Source organism: Aythya fuligula, chromosome 2 (assembly GCF_009819795.1).
Source record: "Aythya fuligula isolate bAytFul2 chromosome 2, bAytFul2.pri, whole genome shotgun sequence".
NCBI lineage: Eukaryota > Metazoa > Chordata > Aves > Anseriformes > Anatidae > Aythya > Aythya fuligula.
This window is the reverse complement of record NC_045560.1, coordinates 68118604-68139465: the sequence shown is the minus strand read 5'-3', so window position 1 is coordinate 68139465 and position 20862 is coordinate 68118604. Positions and strand designations below refer to the sequence as shown.

The 20862-nt window shown below is 48.9% G+C and overlaps 1 protein-coding gene across 2 annotated transcripts; it reads right to left on the bottom strand.

Moving 5' to 3' along the window:
* Window positions 1-4255: 4255 nt before the first annotated feature.
* On the bottom strand, window positions 4256-19305 carry TFAP2A (transcription factor AP-2 alpha). 2 transcript variants are annotated; one of them, XM_032183373.1, is made up of 7 exons: window positions 19162-19305; window positions 14200-14634; window positions 11222-11273; window positions 9848-10079; window positions 8872-8990; window positions 6450-6591; window positions 4256-4889 (listed from the first exon to the last, which is right to left on the bottom strand). In XM_032183373.1, the coding sequence occupies exons 1-7, from the start codon at window positions 19210-19212 to the stop codon at window positions 4601-4603; spliced, it is 1320 nt and encodes a 439-aa protein (XP_032039264.1). In that variant the 5' UTR covers window positions 19213-19305; the 3' UTR covers window positions 4256-4600. The 2 variants fall into 2 exon arrangements, with proteins under 2 accessions (XP_032039264.1, XP_032039263.1); XM_032183372.1 differs by lacking the exon at window positions 19162-19305 and adding an exon at window positions 15936-16065.
* Window positions 19306-20862: the final 1557 nt, after the last annotated feature.

The following is a 20862-nucleotide window of genomic DNA, read 5'->3' as shown; positions in this document are numbered from 1 at the left end:
TGTTCGGAATGGATCAGTGGCACAACCTCACCGCCCTGCGCTCAACAAAATCGTCTCCTGCAGAGGCTAAGCAGGCTCCAAACACTCTCCAAGAGTTAACAGCTCCTGGCACTTGCAGGGCAGGGAGCAGTGACAGAGCTGTTCCATTCAGGGAAGGTGCACAGGATAGAACCAGATGCACGATTTATTTTGTACACTCCTAACCTTTTCTGTTCGGCTGTCAAGCTGCTTAAATCATGCCGCCCTCACTAGCTGGGATGGGCTTCGTGCCGCTCCTTGTCAGAGCGACATTTATTATTTTAGCTATGCTGTTTGAAGGCGAGGGCTGGCGCTCTGGGAATCCAGTTTGGGCTCAGACACGTACGTACTGACAAGGGAAAGGGAAGTGCACTCTCTGGAATTTCAATGCGAGGCAGGACATGAGTAAACAAACAAGGAGTTGATCTGATTACGCAGTCAGATTTATCATGGACAATAAAGAAATCACCCTCAAATGTAAGGGTTTGGATAAATGAATACTCCTGGCAAGTGAATAAAATGTATTCAATTAACTAAAAACCTCGTGCACTTCTGAACTGAAGTGGAATCGACTGTAATTGATTTATTTGAAACCAGAGGTTAAGGACTGAATTAGCTAAGTACAACTGGGTATTTCAAGCCACTGACTTCTCAAATGTCAAATCCCTTCTATTTTAAATATTATTTCAGCTGTGGGGCATTGCTGTCCTGATTGCTGTTCCACCAGTTAAATCTCAAATTATACTAATATTCGATTTTTGGAGGGTGGGGTAAATTACAGTACAAAGGAAAGGGCTGTCCTTATCTACGGTGCAAGACCACTGAGCTGTGTTTTGGTTCACATGCAGAAATCAGCATTGTGTCGCAGCAACGGTCTAATATGCAGCCACTCACCCTAATTTCAGCCTATCTGGGAAAGAAAATAACAGTAGATTTTTGTTAGTGTATAAAAGCATAACCTAGAATTGTACTGCTGCAGGTTTATTACAATGTTAAAAAAGCATCCAAAGAACACTAAAGTAATTAGCACATTTTAGTAACTGCACGTTGGGCACAGCGGAAGAGGCTGAACCTGAAGCTGGTCTGATTTCCATTATCGCCTGAAAAATCCTCCCTTAGAAATAATAATATAATAATAAAGAAATCTACACAAGGTTATTTCATTTCTGTTTTCTGGTGGCTTGCTAATGCAGGAGAAGGACACTTAAAATGCACTCTCCTAGCGTAAAGTAGCTAATTATATCTTTAAAACATTATTTATTATGACCTTATAATGTTCTAGCATAAGACCTCTTTATACATTGCCCAGTATAAAATGATTATATTGGATACAGGTCTCAAAAAGTAACAAGCATCTGTAAATCCAGATATGAATGAATGGTATTTAATAAGATTGTTTTCGTTTAAAAATGAGTATTTATGTGTTGCTGTAGAAAGAGCAGCAATGTATTGCTGTTTATGAATGCTATTGTGCCTGAGGTTAGGATCCCACACACAATCTGAGATGCAGCCAAGAAAAACAGCCCTGATAGACAATGCTTCACTTCACCTGCTACAATACTGTGCATTTCATTTATGTCAAGAATATGTACAGTTAGGGTTCATTCACCTCATTATTTTGTTACATCTACTTTACAGTTAACCAGTCTCTCTTGGAAATAATAAATAACTGTTTTTAAAACAATTGCAGCTTTGCATTCAAAAGAACCACTTTCAATTTATAAGAAAAAAATATTCACCATTTTTATAAACTGGCTGGCTCTCAGAAATAGAATTTAGACTCCACCAACTCTCTTTCTGCTTGGCAAGATTGATTTTACACTGCCTTCCATAAGTAGATTACCAAAGCAAAATGAAACATCTTGGGCTTTATCTAATGCTTTGCTTCACCAGCCCTACCAAACGTCAAAATATATGAGCAAATGTTAATTCTCTTTGCAGCTTTATTGTAAACATCTCCCTCTTAACCTCCTCAATTTCTGCCTGAGCAAAAAGAAAGAGAGAGAGAGAGAGAGAGAGAGAAGCAGAGTCAAGAAAGAGAGAAAAATCAGCCACCACCTCCAAAATATCATCACCACTTAAAGGAGACCATCTCTTTAAAATGCCTTTACAATCTCAACTGCATTAGCCCCTTTTCCTGTGATATAATATAATCCAGTATGATCCAAACTTCACCTACCCCTTGGGCCAAAGAAAATAGATTCAAAGTCTGAATCCTCACATTTTTACAGCCTAGCTACAAGATGTACACTTCATTTCTTTCTTTTTTTTTTTTTTTTTTTAAGCAAACTTCCCTATTTTACAACTGGTTTCCACAAGAAGAAACTTAAGATAAAAACTGCAGTTCCTTACGACCTAACACAGCCATCTCAAAATGTCAGTCTGAGCCTTCCACTAAAACGTACACCATCAATCAGAAATAATCTGTCTCCTGCAAGATTTCACTAAAGTTCACAACCGTGAGATGATGTTGTTGGCATCGACTATGGAGCTTTTCTTTTTCTTGAGGAGGAGGGAGCACTCAGGTCTGATTCACCATTTTTTTTTGTTTGTTTGTTTTGTTTTTTCCTCAGAGCACCTAATTTTCAGTATTTGCTTAGCAATGATTCTTTTTAAAACGTCCTTCTTGAGATAGATTTTTGTTTATCTCCGCTCTCCTTTAGGACAACTACATGTACAAAATTTTATAGGCTTATAATTCTGTATGCTATATAGAAACATAAATAAAATCCTAGAGGTCAACATAAATAAAATAAAACTTTATTTTTTAAATAAAATTATGTATTGGTTAAAGAAAAGATAGTGTGTCATTTTGTTAGTAGTACAGACAATTTTTTATCCAAAAGAATACATTGTGCTTTATTGTGTCATTTGTCTGAATACAGACTCAGTGGAATATCTAAATGATACCCTGCTCTGAACTCCAAGTTGAAAGTAAGTTTTTATTATACTTGAGGGAAACAATGGGTTCAGCTGCTTATTGCAAGGAGCAATTGTCAAGGGAGAGTTAAACTCAATTACTGTAACCATACTGAATAAAAAATACTGCCAAGAACAAAAATACGCCTGGGTAAAGACAGCCACTGAATAAAAAAATCGACATAAAGCGTATCAAATATTTATTTATCTGGGCAACAAAGGACTATGATACATTGACAGGCATGGAAACTACTGCCGGCACAACTCAATACAATACAACTATAACTGCTTCCAATATGGCCAGTGGAATTACAGGATACCAGGTGGTCCCAAATGTTTGAAGTTTTTTGGAAAAAAAAAAAAAAAAAAAGGACAAAAATAAAAACAGAAGGGTGTAAGAAAAAAAAAAAAAAAAAAAAAAAAAAAAGGAAAGAAAAGCTAAATCTTGTTTTAAAAGACAATATTAATTTATTGCTCTGATGGTGCTTTCAGGAAAGGGACAGTGGATAAAAATAGCTTCTTTCATTTCCCACAACACATAAAGGTTGTAAAACCACTAACATGTTTAAAAATCTTGCCAGGGTCCAACATCACTTAATTTTTTTCTGCAATGAGAAACTAAATGTCATACTAATTATATATAAAAATTCATGTTTTTTTTTTTATTTGTTCAGCTGCTTCATTGTCGCCTTTAACATGCTACAACAGGGCTAAAAATGATGTATCCCAGAGAATAACCCCCAAAAAACCTCTGATATCTAAATAAGTACCATGAACCACATGATGAACTAAGAGGGGAAGATTTAAAACCCACTAAACAAGAGGTAAACGAGATCACCAGATAAATAAAAAAAGGCTTAAAACAGACTCACCATATTTACAATTCCCATTAAATTACACATAAATAAATATATACATACATGAACACTGATTCCCTTATATAATAACCGTGAACCGTGTTGCAATAGAAAGTTCAAGTTGGTCGCTTTACCTTTGACAGGAAAAAGTTCTATAACTGAAGATATGACATGGAACTGCTTGTGTTTTGTGTTCAAGTTTATTCACAATACTGATAAAATGTCATCAGTCCTTTTTGCCTTTTCTTTGTTTGTTTGCTGTTGCACTTTTTTCACTTTTTTCTTAATATGGCTACAATCTTAACTGAAGTTTATGTAAGGGAAGGTGGTGATTCAGTCCGGTGAAGCTCATAGAATTTTTTTTTAGTATTATTTATTTCTTTTTTTTATTATTATTTTTAATATATTTTTAGAAAAAAAGGTCCTTTTTGTTTTGTTTTTGTTTTCCTCCTTTTGTTTTATTTAAAAAAAAAATGTCCACAAACTCAAGACAGAACTTTTTCTCTTTGCTGGCTCCGTCCCCCTGTTCTGTTCTCTTAGGCTCCAAACTGGAGTGGTAAAACGATGGTAGCAGCGGGGGAGAGGAGGGGCAAGTGAAAAGGGAAAAAATGGAAATGTGGATGCTGGGAAAGGGTGCGGGGAGAGGGCAGAGCAGTCCTGCAGAGTCAGAGAACAAGATTGGCAGAAGGACGCTCATTCTGTTGCTGTAGCCTGGGGTGCTGGGTGCAGGGAAGAGGGAGGAGGGAGACGAATGGACTGATGGGCTGTAAGGGGGGAAGGGAGAGGAGTTGGGGGGGGGGGGATCCTCACTTTCGGTGCTTCTCCTCTTTGTCGCCGCTTTTGGTGCTGTTGTCTGTGTGGCTGTTGGGATTGTTGCTGAGGTACATTTTGTCCATGGCCTTGAGCGCCTCGGTGAGATAGTTCTGCAGGGCAGTAACAGCAGCGCACACCGCCGGGCTGCCGAAGCCGTGTGAGATGAGGTTGAAGTGGGTCAGGCAGCTCTGGATGCCCGGCTCCAAAATGGGGTTGGGCCGCGAGTTCCCCAGGGGAGATCGGTCCTGAGCCAGCAGGTCGGTGAACTCTTTACAGATCTGTCTGTAGCACAAATGGAGCAGAGAGACAGAGAGAGGGAGGGAGGGCAGGAGGGAGAGGAAGAGAGAGGGAGAGAAATGAACCATCGCTGTCAGCAGCAAAGTCTGTGTGTACTCCCTGCTAGATTACACAAGGCCCTGGATCAAGGGGGCTGCTGCCCCCGAGTGCACACATGCACACGCACTCTCCACCCGTCCTTCTGCACAACCTTTCCCCCGATTCTCACTCTTGGCAGGCAAGCACAAACCTCTTCCCCTCACCTCGCATACACGCACAATTGCGCACATGCCTCATGCCCCAGCCAATGCACAGGCAAACAACAAGCAGCACGCACACGCGAGCATCTTTTGCCCACCCCAGCAATCCCCGCATCGCACCGCTTCACCTACTTCCTACAAACACACATCCCTTCCCAGCTGGGTTTTGGAACAGAACTGTAACACAGTTTAAAGTTCTCCAGCGAAAGGGAACGGAAGAGATGGGGAGTAATATCCAAAGAAAGTTTTTCAGGGATTTATTCATGTTTTGGAACTGGAGAGAGCCTCGGGCCTCCTTCTGCATGAGGCTAAAACATGCCCACGTGTCAGGAAGAAAGAGTGAGGGCAGAGAGGGGAACAGAGGCTTTAAATTAGGGTATTCTGAAGCACTTATATATGTACATCTATATCTCGAAATCCAAAGGGACGTTGCCACAGAGGGGAAGGCTGACGCTAACTGGAGTCTGGAAATTTCCTTCCAGGGAGCCAGGAAGGGAGGATACGAGGGCACGGTGCAGAAGTGAGGCTGTATCACCTGCTCGCTGCACAAACGTTTGGGGAAATAACACACCTTATAGCAAGAGCTTAGAGGCGTGTTGAAATAGTTTGTGTTCTAAAACCCACGTTAATGTCTTCCAGCCATAAACTGGCTCCCATCTTCTGCCTGCGCCCTCTGGCGCTGTGCCCTTTGGTGACACCTCCAATGGTAATTAAGGGCTACTAAACAGCCCTTTTAATTTCCAGCAAACATATCAAAACAATCATTTTCTTTTCACACACCACCTGGAAGTCTAGTCAGCCCCACCAACGATAAACTCCACTAGCATTTTAACTGCGTACAGATTGGCATTTAAAATATATTTTTAATATCCCTAGATTCACTAAGTAACCAAGCTCCTAGGGAAGAAAGAACCATTGCAGATTTTAATGAACTGAAATTGGTTTAATGCGCCAGTTTTATTTTACTGTCAATGGGAAACCTTCCCCTTCCACCTAAAGTGATAAGCTAAGTGAAAAGACCTGGAAAATGTTTTTCTTTGAAGAATTATTGCCTTTTCTTTAACTAAACATCCACCCACGATTTTCACAACTCACTTTCAAGGTAATCCTCACACAAACCAACTCGATGGAGATCAAGCTGGGTTATGCAGCAGTCCTAGAGCGTGAGGGCACACACTCCCTCACAATTTGCAAAACCATTAGCCACTGACTACGTGGCAAACACTTGCACACAAAGGCCCCAAACCCGGGTCTCTCGCCCTCCCCTCACAACTGAGCAACATGCCAGAAAGGTAAAATGTCTTACTTTGTAGCTAGAAGCATGTTTTTTCTTGTGACTTGCTCGTTTGGATCGGAATGTTGTCGGTTGAGAAATTCAGCTACTGCTTTGGCAGGAAATTCTGTCTCACAAACGTACCCAAAATCTCTAGCTAGATGCACTGCTTCTCCTGCAAAGGGAGATGCGGGAGGAAAACACACAGCTCATCAGTACACATGGCAGAGAGGCAAAAATCCATTAGGAAAGAAAGTACTACCTTCTACTCAGTTTCTTCTAAAAGACTTGGACTTGTTTCTTTACAAAAAGGTATGGTAAGAAATGCTAATCACGTCTTACCGTGTAGGAATTGTCTTTGCTTCAGTTTAGGGCAATGCAAATGTGTATTTTCATGCCAGCCATTACAAGTGAAATCTCACACTAGATTTTTCTTTTTAAAGTTTCCATTGACTAACAGATTTTATACAGACCGGCTCCATGCACCTAGAATGTGCGCTTACATTTACACATACACATGTATACAACAGCCTTTCATACATATTTCATTCAAAGCTATTTACTCCAGAAATATTTGTTTGCCTCGGCCATGTCTCTATATTCTTTTGCAACGCATCAATGATTAATATTGATCATAATTACTCCTAGAGCTCTTTTAAATAAAATGCATTAAACAGCTAAGTGTTTAAAATTTAACTTGATCGCATATAATTATATGTTCACCCCCAAACGATTAACCATGAGAATTTTAGGGTCATTCCACTGAGTCTGTCTGTTTTGTTGATTTTCAAATCTTTGGTTTTAATTTCCTGAACCAGTTGGTTTTTACTGCAGGGCTTCCTGCCATTAGCTCTAGCTCCGGAAGAACGCATGCGCCAATTAGAGCTTCAAAGCCTCAGTCCAGTGAGCTTGTTTCCATAAAATGGAGCGGATCATAAACAATAACAGTACTCTAGAAACTGCCTCATCGCTACAGGACTCAAAGCCCAAGCAATGTTTATACTATCATCCCCCCAAAATTAGCCACCACCACTAAGCTAACTGGAGATCAGGCCTCTGTTTTGCTTTTTATTTTTATTAAAAAAAAAATAAAATCATTCTTTTAAAGCCATTGTATGCCAAAGCCAAGCAGAACAATAGATTACCATAAAACATCTTCCATATTCATTAACATCACAAATAATGTTAAGTGTCTACCAAATCTAGACTTTTTACAAGTTCTCCCCTCGTGATTTTTTTTAGTACGGTGTGTTGATGCAATTGCAAAGCCTTTTCAAAAACATGAAGACACAGTAATTTTCACGCAGTATAAATATAATACAGCTACTAATCTGATTTTTTTTTTTTTAAAAAAAAAAAGAAGTCTGGCATGGCACAGTGCTTCTTTCCCCATCCCTTTGAACATGAAACATCTCTAGCAGAACGCAAAGTGACAACAAAACAAAGCTACAAATTCCCTCCTACACAACCAAACTTAAGCTAAACTACACAGCCCGGGCTGAGGTTAAAAGCACTCTGCAGACTGAAGCAGTCCAAAACGTTGTGAAACCTACAAGTAAGGAGAAAGGAGGAGGATGTATTTTCTGGTCGTGGGTTTACTTTGTGCCAGCCAGGGTGGCAAAGCAACTGTTTCAAAACTAAATGATTGCAAAGTCTTGAGCTTCCCACCTCCAAGTTCTGAAAGCATAGGACATCTGAAGGTGTTAAAAGTAAGCGCACGTTTTCTGGCCAGAGCAAAGTAGAGGAGAATGATATAATGAAGGGAACATATGTTCTGAAAATGAGAACCAAAAGGGAAAGGGGGGAGTGCAACTTTGAGGCTTTCAGGACACCATTAATTCATAGCTTAGGTCAAGGATTCCCAAATTAATTCAGGAAGTAATGGTCACGCATTTCTCAAATGCAGATGTCGGAAAACTCAAATGATTTACTGTTATGTTGCTGGGGGCGGGAGGGAGGCGAATCCTAACGTGGCTGCAGTTTTTGACATTTAAGATCGCCTAGTTGTCCACCGGTGGAAGAAGGATGGCAGCGACTTTGCTCCCTGTAACTTCTAATCCAGCACTGGCAAGACCAAGCCCGCAGCCCCCGCTTGCTGCCACCAACAAAACCAGTTTACACTGGGGAGGGATTACTGGCCTGACTACGGGAGTGGGACAGGACCCTGAAAAGATCTAGTCCAAAGCAAATCAACCAACGGTGGGACACACTGCTGAGTCTGCAGGACTCATGCAAGCCTGTTTCACATTAAAACAAAAGGCAGAGACGTGCGTTTTTATCTGACCAAACACAACGATGCCTCAGCACTGACTCAGGGAAAAAAGAAAAAAAAGAAAAAAAAGAAAAAAAAAGAAAAAAAAGAAAAGAAAAAAAAAAAACTAAGCCTCGTCCTGCTGGGGAAAACCAATGGGAAAGGTTTATCCCACCAACCCTCCTGGCCCGTGGAGTCACTTACCCTCCACCAGCGAAGTGAGCAAGGTGACGTTAGCAGCTTTGCGCCTCCCGGCTGGCAGGTTTAGCCCTATTTTGTCCAGTTTCTCTCTGAGGGATCGCCCTCCATTTTTGGACTTTGCCCTGCACCACGACAGAAAGATGGTTAGAAAAGAGGGACAGGATTCGGCCCTGGACACCGTGCTCCTACAGAAGGGGCGTTGAGGGGAGGTTTGGGGGGGATTTGCTATCAAAGGGGTGTTAAGGAGAGTTTTTTTTGGGGAGATTCACCACCAAAGAGGTGTTGAGAGGAGGTTTTGGGGGAGGATGCCCCACTGAAGGGGTGTTGAGGGGAGGTTTTGGGGGAGAAAGGGCTGAAAGCTGAGCTAAATGCGTGGATAGGAGCTGCACAGTGAGGTGACAACCCTCTTCGCACCCTCACCTGCCATGTCCCTGAAGGGGCCGCCTGCTCTCTGGCGAGGGCCAGTACATTATTTCACTAGCTGGGAAGGTCAGGAGCCCACACCACCACACATGAACGGGGAGACGAATGCACAGGGGTTCATCTCCCCACAGATGAGCTTCCTGACAGAGATGGGGACAGGAGACGGACCACTTTGGTCAATTAACCCTGGAGTTTATTGCCTGCGTTTTGTCCCTTGGAGTTTATTCCCTGCCCAAACACTCTTTAATTGTCTGGACTACGTTACAGCGGGGGGGGGGGGGGGGGTGGTCTCCACAGCCCAGGGGTTTGGGGGTGCCACTGCTATTGGGGTACATGACGTGACGGAGGGGCACCCACTCCAGGCAGCATCGCCGTGGCTGGAGCGCCCCCCGCCCCCTTTCTGCCGGCTCTGCCCCGACCCCTGGCGGCAGGGGGGGTGCGCGCTGAGCCCCCCCCCCCCCCCCCCCATCTCAGCTCGCGGGCGCCCGTTAGGGCACAGACAGACAGACAGACAGACACACGGAGCGGAGCCCGCCGCCATCCCGCCGCCCCTCACCTCCGCAGCACTCCGCCCAGCAGGGAGGCGTTGAGGCACTCGGGCGGCGAGAGGCGTCGCTGCACTTCCGCCACCGTGACCTTGTACTTGGAGGTGGAGCTGAGCAGCGAGAGGCGGCCCGGCACCGAGCAGAAGACCTCGTTGGGGTTGACCACCCCGCCGAAGAGCGCGTCCTTGTTGATGGGGATGGAGGAGACGGCGTTGTTGTTAGACTTGGAGAGGGACACGGGGCCTGCAGGGAGGGAGGAGCAGGGCGGTGAGGGTGAGGAGCGGGCGGGGAGACGGGGCAGGAGGAGGAGGAGGAGGAGAGGCGGCCGCCGGGCTACGGGAGGGGGAGTCCGGGGGGGGGTGAGGCGAGGGCAGGCACCCCTTGGTCCGCAGCGGGAGAGCGGAGCGGCTGCCCGACACCAGAACAACGCCACCAGAAGAGGGAAAACAAACGGGGCGCCCAGCGCTGGACGCCGAGGGAGGCGATTCCCGGGGGGCCGCGGCCACCCGCGCCCCTTTTCCCTCTGCCGGGGCCCAGCGGGAGCCTTCGGGCTCCGTCCTCGCCCGTGCCCCCCAGCCCCGGCCCGAAGGGGCCCCCGCCGTTTTGGATAGATGGCTTGTGACATTAATAGCTCTGGGAGGGCTAATAGATACGCCAGGAGTTAAACGAACTCTTGAGATTACTAATAAAAGAGCCAATTATCATGTCGGCTCGGAAAGAGCATCTCTTAAGATTTATCCCTTGCACGTCTAATTTGACGTGACAAAGGCTTCGCGGGCAGGGGAAGGGGACAAAACTTTAAGCGCAGCGGCTGGGCTCGGGGGGAGAGTGGTGTGAGCCGGCACCTTGCTTGGCACAGCACCCCCGGGTGGCTTTGCACCTTCACACCGAGAGCAGAGCGCCCTGTGCCGCCTTCCCATCCGTCTGCTTCCCATCCGGAGCACGGTGGGAGCGCACGTCCGAGCGGAGACATGCCGACAGTGCCCCGCATACACCGCTCCGGGACCGGCCTCCCAGCAGTTTCAGCTTCCCAGCAATTTCAATCTCAAGCAAAGCAAAGAGCACAAAGCTAAGCACAACTCATCTCCCAGCATCTAGCCCCTTGCTCTCCAGCAGCCCAGCTACTCTCCACTGCACTTCAGCCACAAAAACACGAAGGGGAAGGAAGAGATTGTTCTCCTCCAGAGCCCAGTTTGGTAACAACGATTAAATACCGATGCTCTGCACAGAGCTGGGAAGGGAGCCACTTGCTGAGGCACCAGAGCACCGGCTCGGCTTTGTTGGACATTTCCAGGGCAGGGCTGAGCCCGGCTACCCTGCTCTGCCTCTGAGCCCCTGGCCAGCGGCGCCCAGGCTCTGCCACCACGCACGAGGAAGCAGCTCACCTTTCTTAATTACAGTTTGATCCGGGATGTTAATACCGGGGTCTTCTACGTGCTGCAACGAAAGGGAGAGAGGCGGGCTGTCAGTGCGCGGCGCCGGCGAAAGGCAGCGGGGCGTGGGAGGGGAGCCCCGGAGGGCACCGGGCAGAGGGAAAGCGACAACGGGGGGGCGGAGAGGAGACGGGGTTCGGGGGCGCTTCCTTCGCACGGAAGAACCCTGCCTCCCTCCCCGCTCTTCTCCACAAAAAACGAGAAAAAATAATAATGCTAACAACAACAACAGCAAAAAAGAACAAAGATCCACCCCACACCCTCGGGACTCGTCCTGCCGAGCCCGACGCCCGGTCGGCCTCCAGCCTCCCTTTCTGCCTCCCCGGCCCGGCCTCTCCCCGCCGCAAGGGAGCACAAAGAAGCGCCCGCACCGCACCGACGGGGCGAGCCGAGCCGAGCCAAGCCGGGCCGAGCCCCTGCAGCCCCGGGGTCCCCACTATTGTCCGCTCGCACTTTTGCGCGCTGGAGGCTGCAGATGGGGTTTTGCGCGCCCGCGCCGCAACGTGATTAGAAAGTCAAATGAAATCATGTTTTCTAATTCAAAAAAAATGACAAGCGATATAATGTCTGGCTGTGTTTACAAATTAACACCAGTGGTGCTGAGATAGAAGATTTCGCAATCGTTACAAAACACAGGCATTACCATTTAAAAAACTATTACTTCCTTCTCTAGTCTTTGTCCAACAATAATACTGATTCTAACATTTTCCATTCTGTCTTGGATTTATGCTCCTGTTAATTGTGCCTGATCTCAATGATTCCGGGTGGATGGTACTAAGTTGCTTTATTACAGGTTTTATTATACTCAATGCTCTCATTTGTAACTTGCCTAAAGTGCTTCTGGATTTAAGTATAATTAAATTGAGAAATGTTCAGAAATGACTACTGCTGCAGTTCTTGTGTTTTAACTATATGGGGAAATATGATCCCTTTATGCATGCACCCTAAACCCATAAAGTAAATGTAGTGTGGCATAATACTTTTATTTGTGTTATTTCTACACATATTCCATACAGGGAGGACTGTTAAGTTTAAAATCCCACAGAGATATTTATGATTAAATAATTTTCACCGTCTACTTGATTTTCTTAAATATTTAGCGGTCCCTTTTATTAAAGGTTAGCTGTTGCAGCAACAGAAAATTTTGAAAAATCACGCTTTCCACGACCCAAATTTCTGCAAAGGATTTTGTTGTTGTTGTTTCATAACTAGATAAATGCTCTCAAAAGATACATTATCTTATTTTTATGCCTTCCTTCATGCATCCTGCTGATTCAGTTTTACAGAGAGTAAAATAAAATTGGCTGGGCTGGTTTAAGGATTTAAACCAGATGGCATTTGGTTTTCATAAACTATAGCAATGCTATTAATTCATAGATCTTACAAAGGCAAATAAAATGATTTGTACTTAAAATATCTGCACAAGAGGCTTCCCAAGCCAGCCCACTGCAACAAAGCACAATCACAGTGAGGGGGAATTCAAGAGAACATTTTAGGTCACGTTCCTACAGCAGTCAGGGGCTCACAGTCAACAAATTAGTTTATTCTTACTATTGCCTCCGTGTTATTTTATATCAGGTTAAAAGAATCGACCTGTTTTTAACGGATCCAAATTGCTTACTAAATCCTCCACTTTGGGAAACATATGCGTTTATTGCAAAACTGCTAAACATAACCAGCAATTTTCTGTGGCTAATTTAGCCAGATGAGGGCTGTAATAAATTCACTATTTTCCCCGAATATGATTTACAAAAGATTTCAAAATGACCCCCCAAAATAGGTAAGTTCATCTGAACATTATCCTTGCAACACGAAACTGTACTCATTAAACTGTCAGCGAATATATTGTTGTAATATTTGATCCTGTAATTTGGGATGGCATTTCAGCAAAAATCACATCCAGATACCACAATTCCCTCCTCCTCTTTCCTCGTTGCAAAGTAAAGCAGCTTCAGCCCCTTAGCACAAGCTCTGTGGGCTTTAATAAATTTATTGGCATGTTCTAATTCTATTTTCAGGGAGAAACCCAGAAAGATGAACTTTGATCACAAGCAGTCATTCCTATCACATTGCATAAGGCCACTTTCCTAACTGAACAATAGCACGGCTCACTTTGTAAATAGCCCTCGTGCTAATGTCATGCTTAATTAGGAATCATTTTTTAATCTGTATTTATTGATAACAAAATTAGATCCCCCAAATAACGCACCACCCAATAGGCTCCAAACATTTAATTTAATATAGGGTGTAGCAGGTCTGGCTAGAATTTGATAACCTATAGCTAATGATTTATGAGGTCATCCCTCTGCACTACTGCTAAAAGAATAAGGCAGCATTTTAATATACCTCTCCTCTGATTTGTCAATTAATTCCTTTGGAGAAGAGGATCTGCCCGTATCCTCTTACAACTTTAGATGTCATTATCCTGTATGCCAATTCTGTAATCATGGGGAACATTTTTTTTTTCTTTTAAGACCACTTTCACCCACTTTTATTTTTTTTCCCCTTTTCTTTCCCCTCTTTCCCTTTACGTTTGCCTGAGAGGACATTTAATGAGATCTCGCATTTCAGACTAATGCTTTTCCCAAGGCAGCGAGAAATCCCCAAATGCACGGCCCTGTGGTGATATTATACATTCTTCCAATCGTAACAGCTTATTGTCATTGAGAAGGAAAGATATTGTTAACGATGACAGTAATTTGATTTATTTATATTTTAGCGGGCACGCTAACAGGGAGGCATCGTGCAGGGATGAAACGCGAGAACCCATTGTTCTGTGTGGGGGGCTCAGGGTCTCCTTGCCCCCCTCCCTTTTTTGCTTAGTGGGGAGAAGGTCTGGGGGGAGACCCCCTTCCCCTTGCCCTCTGCCCCCCCAAGGGATGTGGGGAGTGATGCCGGAGGGATGCAAGGGCCCGAGCAGCGGGGCTTACCGGCACGTCCTCGATGGCGTGAGGGATGGAGTGTAGGGGCAGGTCAGCCAGCCCCGAGCCCAGCCCGTGTGGGGCATGCAGCAGGTCGTCATGCCGCCGGTAGTCCCTCCGGGGGTCCAAGCCCGAAAGCTGGTGGGGGAGCCCCCGGTGCGTGTGCAGGAGCCCCGTTTCCTGGCTCTGCCTCTGTCCCGGCCATCCAGGGTGCTGGGGCTGCGGCTGGGCGTGGAGGGGGTTGAGGCTGTAGGGATCGTTCACGTGGGAGTAGGGGTCCTGAGACTGGGGGTAGATGGGCTGGTAAGGGGGGGGGAAGTAGGGAGGCTGGAAGTCGGCGTTGGGGGTATGGGAGAGCGGCGGGGCGCTGGTGTAGGGGGACTGACCCACGGTCCCCAGCTGGGGCAGCCGGGCCGTCCCGTTGCTGGTGCTGTCGTGGCGCTCCTAGGGTGTGGGGGTGTCAAAATGGGGAGGGGGGGGAAGGGGGGAAGGACACGGGGAGGAGAAGGAGGGGGGGAGAAAAGAAAAACAAAAGATAAAATCAAACTGTTTCTCGTCAAAAGCGGCTTCCAAATTTCACCCGCCGGGCGATCCGCCTGCTCGGAGGCAGAGCTGAGGATTTTTCTGCCCCCCCCACCGCCCTTTCAACAAAATCCTGAGGTACTCTCGCTTCTCGAATAATAACAATAACAACGACGATAGCAGCGGCGATAGCACTACTCATAGCAGGACTGCTCACAACAATTCATGAAATGTTGCGGCGGCACAGCGTGGATTCACAACAGATCGCGCCCGGGCATTGCAGGAGCAGGTATTTCCCGCAAATAGAAAGAATCATTTCTAAGCGTGCCGTAGGAAAATAATAATAAGAATAACGCTCTTGCCACCCAAAAAACGCTCCTGCCGGCCCTGAGCAAAATTAAGACGGAGTCAGCTGCCGAGATTACCGCTAATGCATCCCAAGAAAAACGTGGGAAATCAAAGACCACTGCCATCTTGTTACCAGAAGACGCCGAAATGGGCTCTGACCACCCACCCGTTCCCCTTGCAACTTTGGGGAATGTGTCGGGGCGAAGGCACTGCCGCGGGGCCCCTCCGCAGACCACCCGGGGGCAAAGCCGCACCGAGCCCCCCGTTTGCCCGAGGGAAATAGGGGTCGGCGGGGGGATGCGGGATCCCCAGCTCTGGAGGCTTCTGAGGCCGGGCAAAAGAGCCCGCAGGTACGTCCGGGGAAAAAGGCATGGCCTCCGCGGAGGAGGAGAAGGAGGAGGAAGAGGAGGAGAAGGAGGAGGAAGGGGGGGTCGGAGGGAAAGGGCCACGGGCCCGCAAAAAGGAAACGGGAAAGCTGGAAATATCCCGTTTGCAGGTGGCAAGGGGGAGAAATCTGAGCGGCGGGGTCCAAGCAAAGCCTTTTGCCGTTCGCAAACCAAAAATAAATAAAATAAAACAAAATAAAATAAAAACGAAATAAAATAAAAACAAAATAAAATAAAATAAAAATCGTAGGGGGAGAAAAAAAACGAAACGAAGAAAAAAAAATCACGAGAGTGAGAGAGAAGGAAAAAAAAAAAAAAAAAAAAAACAGAGAGAGAGAAGGGAAGGTAAAGCACCGATTTAATAAAAATGCAGGAAGGAAAAAGAGCCCTCTCCAGCACGCTGGATGCGAAAGCCCGGCTGCCACCGCCACCAACAATAGCAACACCCAGCACCGGATCCCCCTCCGAGAGAGCCGCGAAGCCACTCACCATAGCCGAAAAACTGTGCACTAACATCTGCGAAGAGTCGGGGGGTTACGAGGCAGGGCAGAAAAAAATAACGATAATAACAACAACAAAAAAGCAGAGCAAAGTGGCCGGAGCTGCGCGCACAGCCCCCGGCGGAGCCTGCGCGGGCGCGGAGGGAGCGCGGCCGGAGCCCGGCGCTAGGCGCGGGGGGGACCGGGGCGCCGGGGCTGCTCCGCGGGTGCGCCACGATAATCCATCAGAACTTGCACCGATCCCGGCTGCCCTTCATCGGCTCTTGCAAAGGCGAGCTCTCTCTCTATCCTGGCGTGGTGTGAGGAGTCAAAGTTGGTCGCTTTTTTTTTTTTTTTTTGGTTTTGCGCTTCTTTTTTTTTTTTGCCTTTTTTTTCCCGCTTTTTAGCGTGTGTGTTTGTTTCTTAATCCTTTTTTTTTTTCTCCTCTGTCTCTTTTTTTTTTTTTTTTTCTCCTTTGACTTAGCTGCTGGTTCACTTGAGCTCCTAATAACAGATCTGCTGCCTTCCTGGAGACTCCTAATAGCAGATATTCATGACTATTAATATTACACGAATACTTAATAAGGGAAGAATGGCTGGAAATCGAGCGTGAAGCGAGAAGGCAACTCAAGGCAGAGCCTGTTCTAAATGACGTCCATTGAATGAAGAATCAGTGTATCTAATCAGAGATGGGGGAGAGGGAGAGAGAGAGAGAGAGGGAGAGAGAGAGAGAGAGAGAGAGACAAAAAGGGAGAGAGAGGGAGAGCGAGAGGGGGGACATGCTGCTGCGTCTGACGAATCACAGGAAAGGGGCAACATTTTAAAAGGTTGCAGGGCATGCAAAAGTGAAAGAGAAAGAGATCTGGAGAGAGGGAGAGGGTGGGAGACGGGAGGGCGTGCGGCGGGAGCGGGGGGGGGGGGCGAAAAGGGGGGGGAGGACGGGCAGAAAGAGAGAGGGGAGGGGGCGCGGGATCCCCCCTTCCTTCCCTTCGCTTCCTTCCCCTTCCCTTCCCTCCCACCAGTCCATCTTCCCCTGCCCCCGCGGGCCGGCGAGGGCGCACCTCGGGCTGCGGCTGCTGGGCGAAGCCGGCCTCAAAGCCCACGGCGAAGAGCGGCTGCTGGCTCCCCGCTTGGCTCTTGCTACCCTCCGAGGAGCCCCCGCCGCCTCCTTTCCGCGGGGTGGGCTCCGGGGGGCCGCCCCCCCCCGCTGCTGCCGCCGCCGCCCCGTCCATGCCTCGACGGCGCCCCGCCGGGGGGCTCCCAGCGCCGCCGAGCCGGCTCGCCTCCGTGCGTCCCGGAAAGCGGCTGGGAAAGTTTTTTGGTCTTTTTTTTTTTTTTTTTGGGTGTCTCCCCTGCTCCGTCTCAGCCCTCCTCCGCCTCCCCGTCGCCGTCCTCCTCTTCCTCCTCCTCCTCTTCGAGGCCGAGGCGAGCCCGGGGTAGGGGGCTGGGGATCCCCGGGAGCATTCACCGGGCTCCCCTCGGCCCCCCTCTCGGAGGAGCCGGGAAAAGAAAGAAGGGGGGAAAAGACAGCGGGCGGGGAAGGAAGGGAAGGGAAGGAGGGCGGGGGGGAGAGGGAGACGGGAAAAGAGGCACGGCGAGAGCTTCTCCCGGCCCAGACAAGCCGGGGCTCCGGCGCAACCCGTCGGACTGGCTGCGCAACTCCCCAGCTACTCCCTCGGCCGGGCGCTGCTCCACTTTCCGCCGCCCGGCCACGCAACGGCGACGGGAACGGTCGGGCTGCGCCCCGCCGCTCTCCCCCAGGTTTTCTTTCCTCAGAGCCTGCCCCTCACTGGGCAGGAGCTCCCTCCCCCCCATTTTTTCCCCCCTTCCCCCGCAAACCCCCTTGCAGCCCGCATCCCCTTCCCAGGAGTGGCATCCCGCAGCCGGGGGCAGCGGGGTGCCACATCCCCTCAGCGCGGGGGCGACAAAAGGCAGTGAGGACGAAATCCCACGCCTAAAAATCCCATGTCCTGGGTGGGGGAAGAAGGGGAGAGGTACGGCTTGCTCCCCAAGTCCAGCCAGGGGAAAGCACTTACGAAAAAATAAAAATAAAAAATAGAAAGATAGCCCTGACACTTCATTCCTAGAAATCAGGCTTCCGCCAGCAAGTGGATCTAAGTGCTCGGCTCCCACGCCGGGAGAGCAGCTTCATCCCAACGGCTTGATCCAGGACCCGAGCACCAAATAATTTAATCTCCGGCAAGCACGGCGAGTCCTCCATCCCTTTCCTACGCTACAGCATCACCAAAAGCCGCGGCGGGGGAGGACGGGAGCGTGCCCCCCCGCTCCCTTGGCATGGATGCCGGCAGAGGCTCCGCCGAGGCTGAGGCTGCCTCCCCGCCCGGCTCAGCACCAAAGAAATACATTCATTTGCACAGTGCAGTCCTTTATTGCGCGGTTCGAGTGCACGGCACAGGCAACTTTTGCAAAACGCATGACAAGGGTATTTGTTGGTTTGGGACGAGGCAAACCATTCCGGGCACGGCTCTTCTTTTTCTTCGTCTTCTCCTTTCTGGAAGGTCAAAAGCCACTCGCCTCTTTCTCAAGAGACAGATGCACACCCATACACACACGCACGCAACCGGGGCTATGCTGAACGTCTCCCAGCCCTCGTTAGGTGGGCGCTGCACTCCCAGGAGGACCCAAAATCCTTGCCCAGAGCCAGGGGAGCGCGGCCCTGCGGGGCGGAGGCTGGCTGGGGGGCGCCGCTCCGCAGCCCCGGATTGCGGCTCCACAGCTGGCCCCGCAAGGCGCGCAGCTCGCAACGAGCGAGCCACGGCTCCAGCGAAATATAGGATTTTAGGCGTCGGTCCCGAGTAGATCTATAGGGGTGCCTCGGGCACCTGGTGTGCGAGAGCGATTCTTTCTCTTCCCTTTGTCTCCTTGCCCTTTCATTCATCCAGCCATCCGTCCATCCAGCCATCCATCCACACGGATGAGCGTAGTAGCATCCTACAGAGCCTTATCTAGAGAGGATCTACCTAGAGACAAGACCGCTGCTGCATCCTCCGTCCTGCTTGTCTTCCCTCACACACTGCCGACAAAGCTGGGTTTCCACAAGCCCCGAAGTTCCTGGGGAAGGACCCCAGCCCCTCTCCAGCTGCAGGACCGCGAGGAAGCCTGGCGAAGGAGCAGAAGTTTTCCTAAACGAAATTCAGAGATCGATGGATGCTGCGGGGTCCTGCTCGCAGCTGAGGGGCCCGGGGCTCTCTGCCCCGGCCCGGGAAAGCGCTTACCTCACATTCCTCATACTTGATATTATCCGTCAGTTTCCAAAGCATTTTCATGGATTGGCGTGAGAGAGGATTTGTTTCTCCCTGCCTTTCACTAAAGTGGTGCCTCTGGTATGCGGAGCGCGGCTGGCGGAGGCTGTGCACTGCTCCTCTGCGCGCTCTGAGATCTCCCTCTAATGGTCGAAACTTTTCCCTTTTCCAGCTCTTTACCAACAGCCTAATCGCCTCATTAGCATATCAACAATAGCCCAATTGCTCTCCAGCACAACAACCTGCAGCGGCGGACACAGGTACAACGGACCCACGGGCCACGGGGCTTTGCCGAGCCACGCGTGGGGGCAGAGGCCTTTGACCACCCGTGCGCGGCTCCCTCCGCCTGCCTGGAGTTTGGGACTAGCCGAGAAGCCACCCTTCTCGTTCCTTTTTAGGGTTTTTCCTCCTCTTTCCATCGGGTTGAAAACACCCAAGAGGAGAGCAACGAGACCCGGGCCGCGCTCTGTCCAGGCTGATTGCTCTCTGCGGAAGCTGCTGCCGCCCTCCGGCTTTGATTTTTATTTTTTTTAAATTATATTTTTTGGTGGATACTTTTTAAGCTTCTGTCTTTTACAAACTATTTGCTTCCTCTCGGGTCTGTTGGCTATTGCTCTTCAAACAAACAAACAAAAACCAACAACGTAACCTCCCAGACAGCATTGAGCGAGCGGTAACGCGAACGCATCAGGAGCCAAAAAGTCTTTTGCAAGCACTTCGGCAGAGGGACAGAACAATGGCCATAATAAAACTTGGGTTGTTTCTTAGGTGGAGCGCTTCGTTTGCCTAACAATCCACTGCTAACTGAGCGCTCCTCTTTTTTTTTTTTTTTTTTGTTTGTTTGTTTCCCGCGATGCCCAGACGAAATGTTTCTTTTCTGTTGCTCCATTTCCCCATTTTTTTCCCCTCCTTGCGGCCGCTGCCTCGGGCCTGGCACGGCTCGAACGGGTCGGGCCCCCATACCCGCTGCGGAGCGGGGCGCGCAGGGGACCTCCAGACCTGGGAAACCCCCCCAGGGGGCACCGCCCGACACCGAGGCCGCATTCACCGCCTGCGGGAGCGAGCAACCCTTCAGGCCGCGGGGAACCCCTATGGGTGCCTACGGGGGAGCCGAAACACGCTGCCCTGCGCGCCCCCAGCCCCAAAATGCAGCGCTCCCCCCCTCCATTCCCTACCCCTCGATGCTCTTCTTTCTTACCCCCTCTCCCCTCACCAGCTCTTTTGTCTGCAAATGGCAGGAGAGTAAATTGTTGGTTTTACTCCCATTGAGGTTCAAATGGAGCTGGCAGATTAAGGCCGGCTAATGCGGGCCGGGGGAGGAGGGAACCCAGGGGGTCGCCGCGCCTTAGCGCCGGCCTGGCGGGGCACGGCCGAGGAGTGCGGAGCCCCCCGCCCGGGACCACCCGGGGCAGCCCCTCGAGGCTGCGGGCACGGCTCCGCACGGCCCAACAAAGCCGCAGGGGTGGCTTGGCGAAAAGGAGGGAAGGGGCACACGGCGAACTCAGGAGTGAATTTCAAGGCAGATAGCCTGTAGGTGGAATCGTGTAAGGGTTGCTTTTAGGAGAAAACTAATAATAATAATAATAATAATGAAATACTTTTTTGATCACTTCTGCGCGCCGACCTGATAAAATAACGCCCGGACTAACTTGGAAAATAACTTAAGAGATATTT

Bases quoted from the DNA above. Each gene is read 5' to 3' on its own strand.
- TFAP2A (XM_032183373.1), bottom strand. From the start codon at position 19,212: ATGAAAATGCTTTGGAAACTGACGGATAATATCAAGTATGAGGAATGT. The intron at 8,991-9,847 runs GTGAGGGGCGGC...GTCGTGGTGCAG, and splicing joins CTGGGCGGAGTGCTGCGGAG to GGCAAAGTCCAAAAATGGAG. The intron at 6,592-8,871 runs GTAAGTGACTCC...CTCCCTTTGCAG, and splicing joins GCTCACTTCGCTGGTGGAGG to GAGAAGCAGTGCATCTAGCT.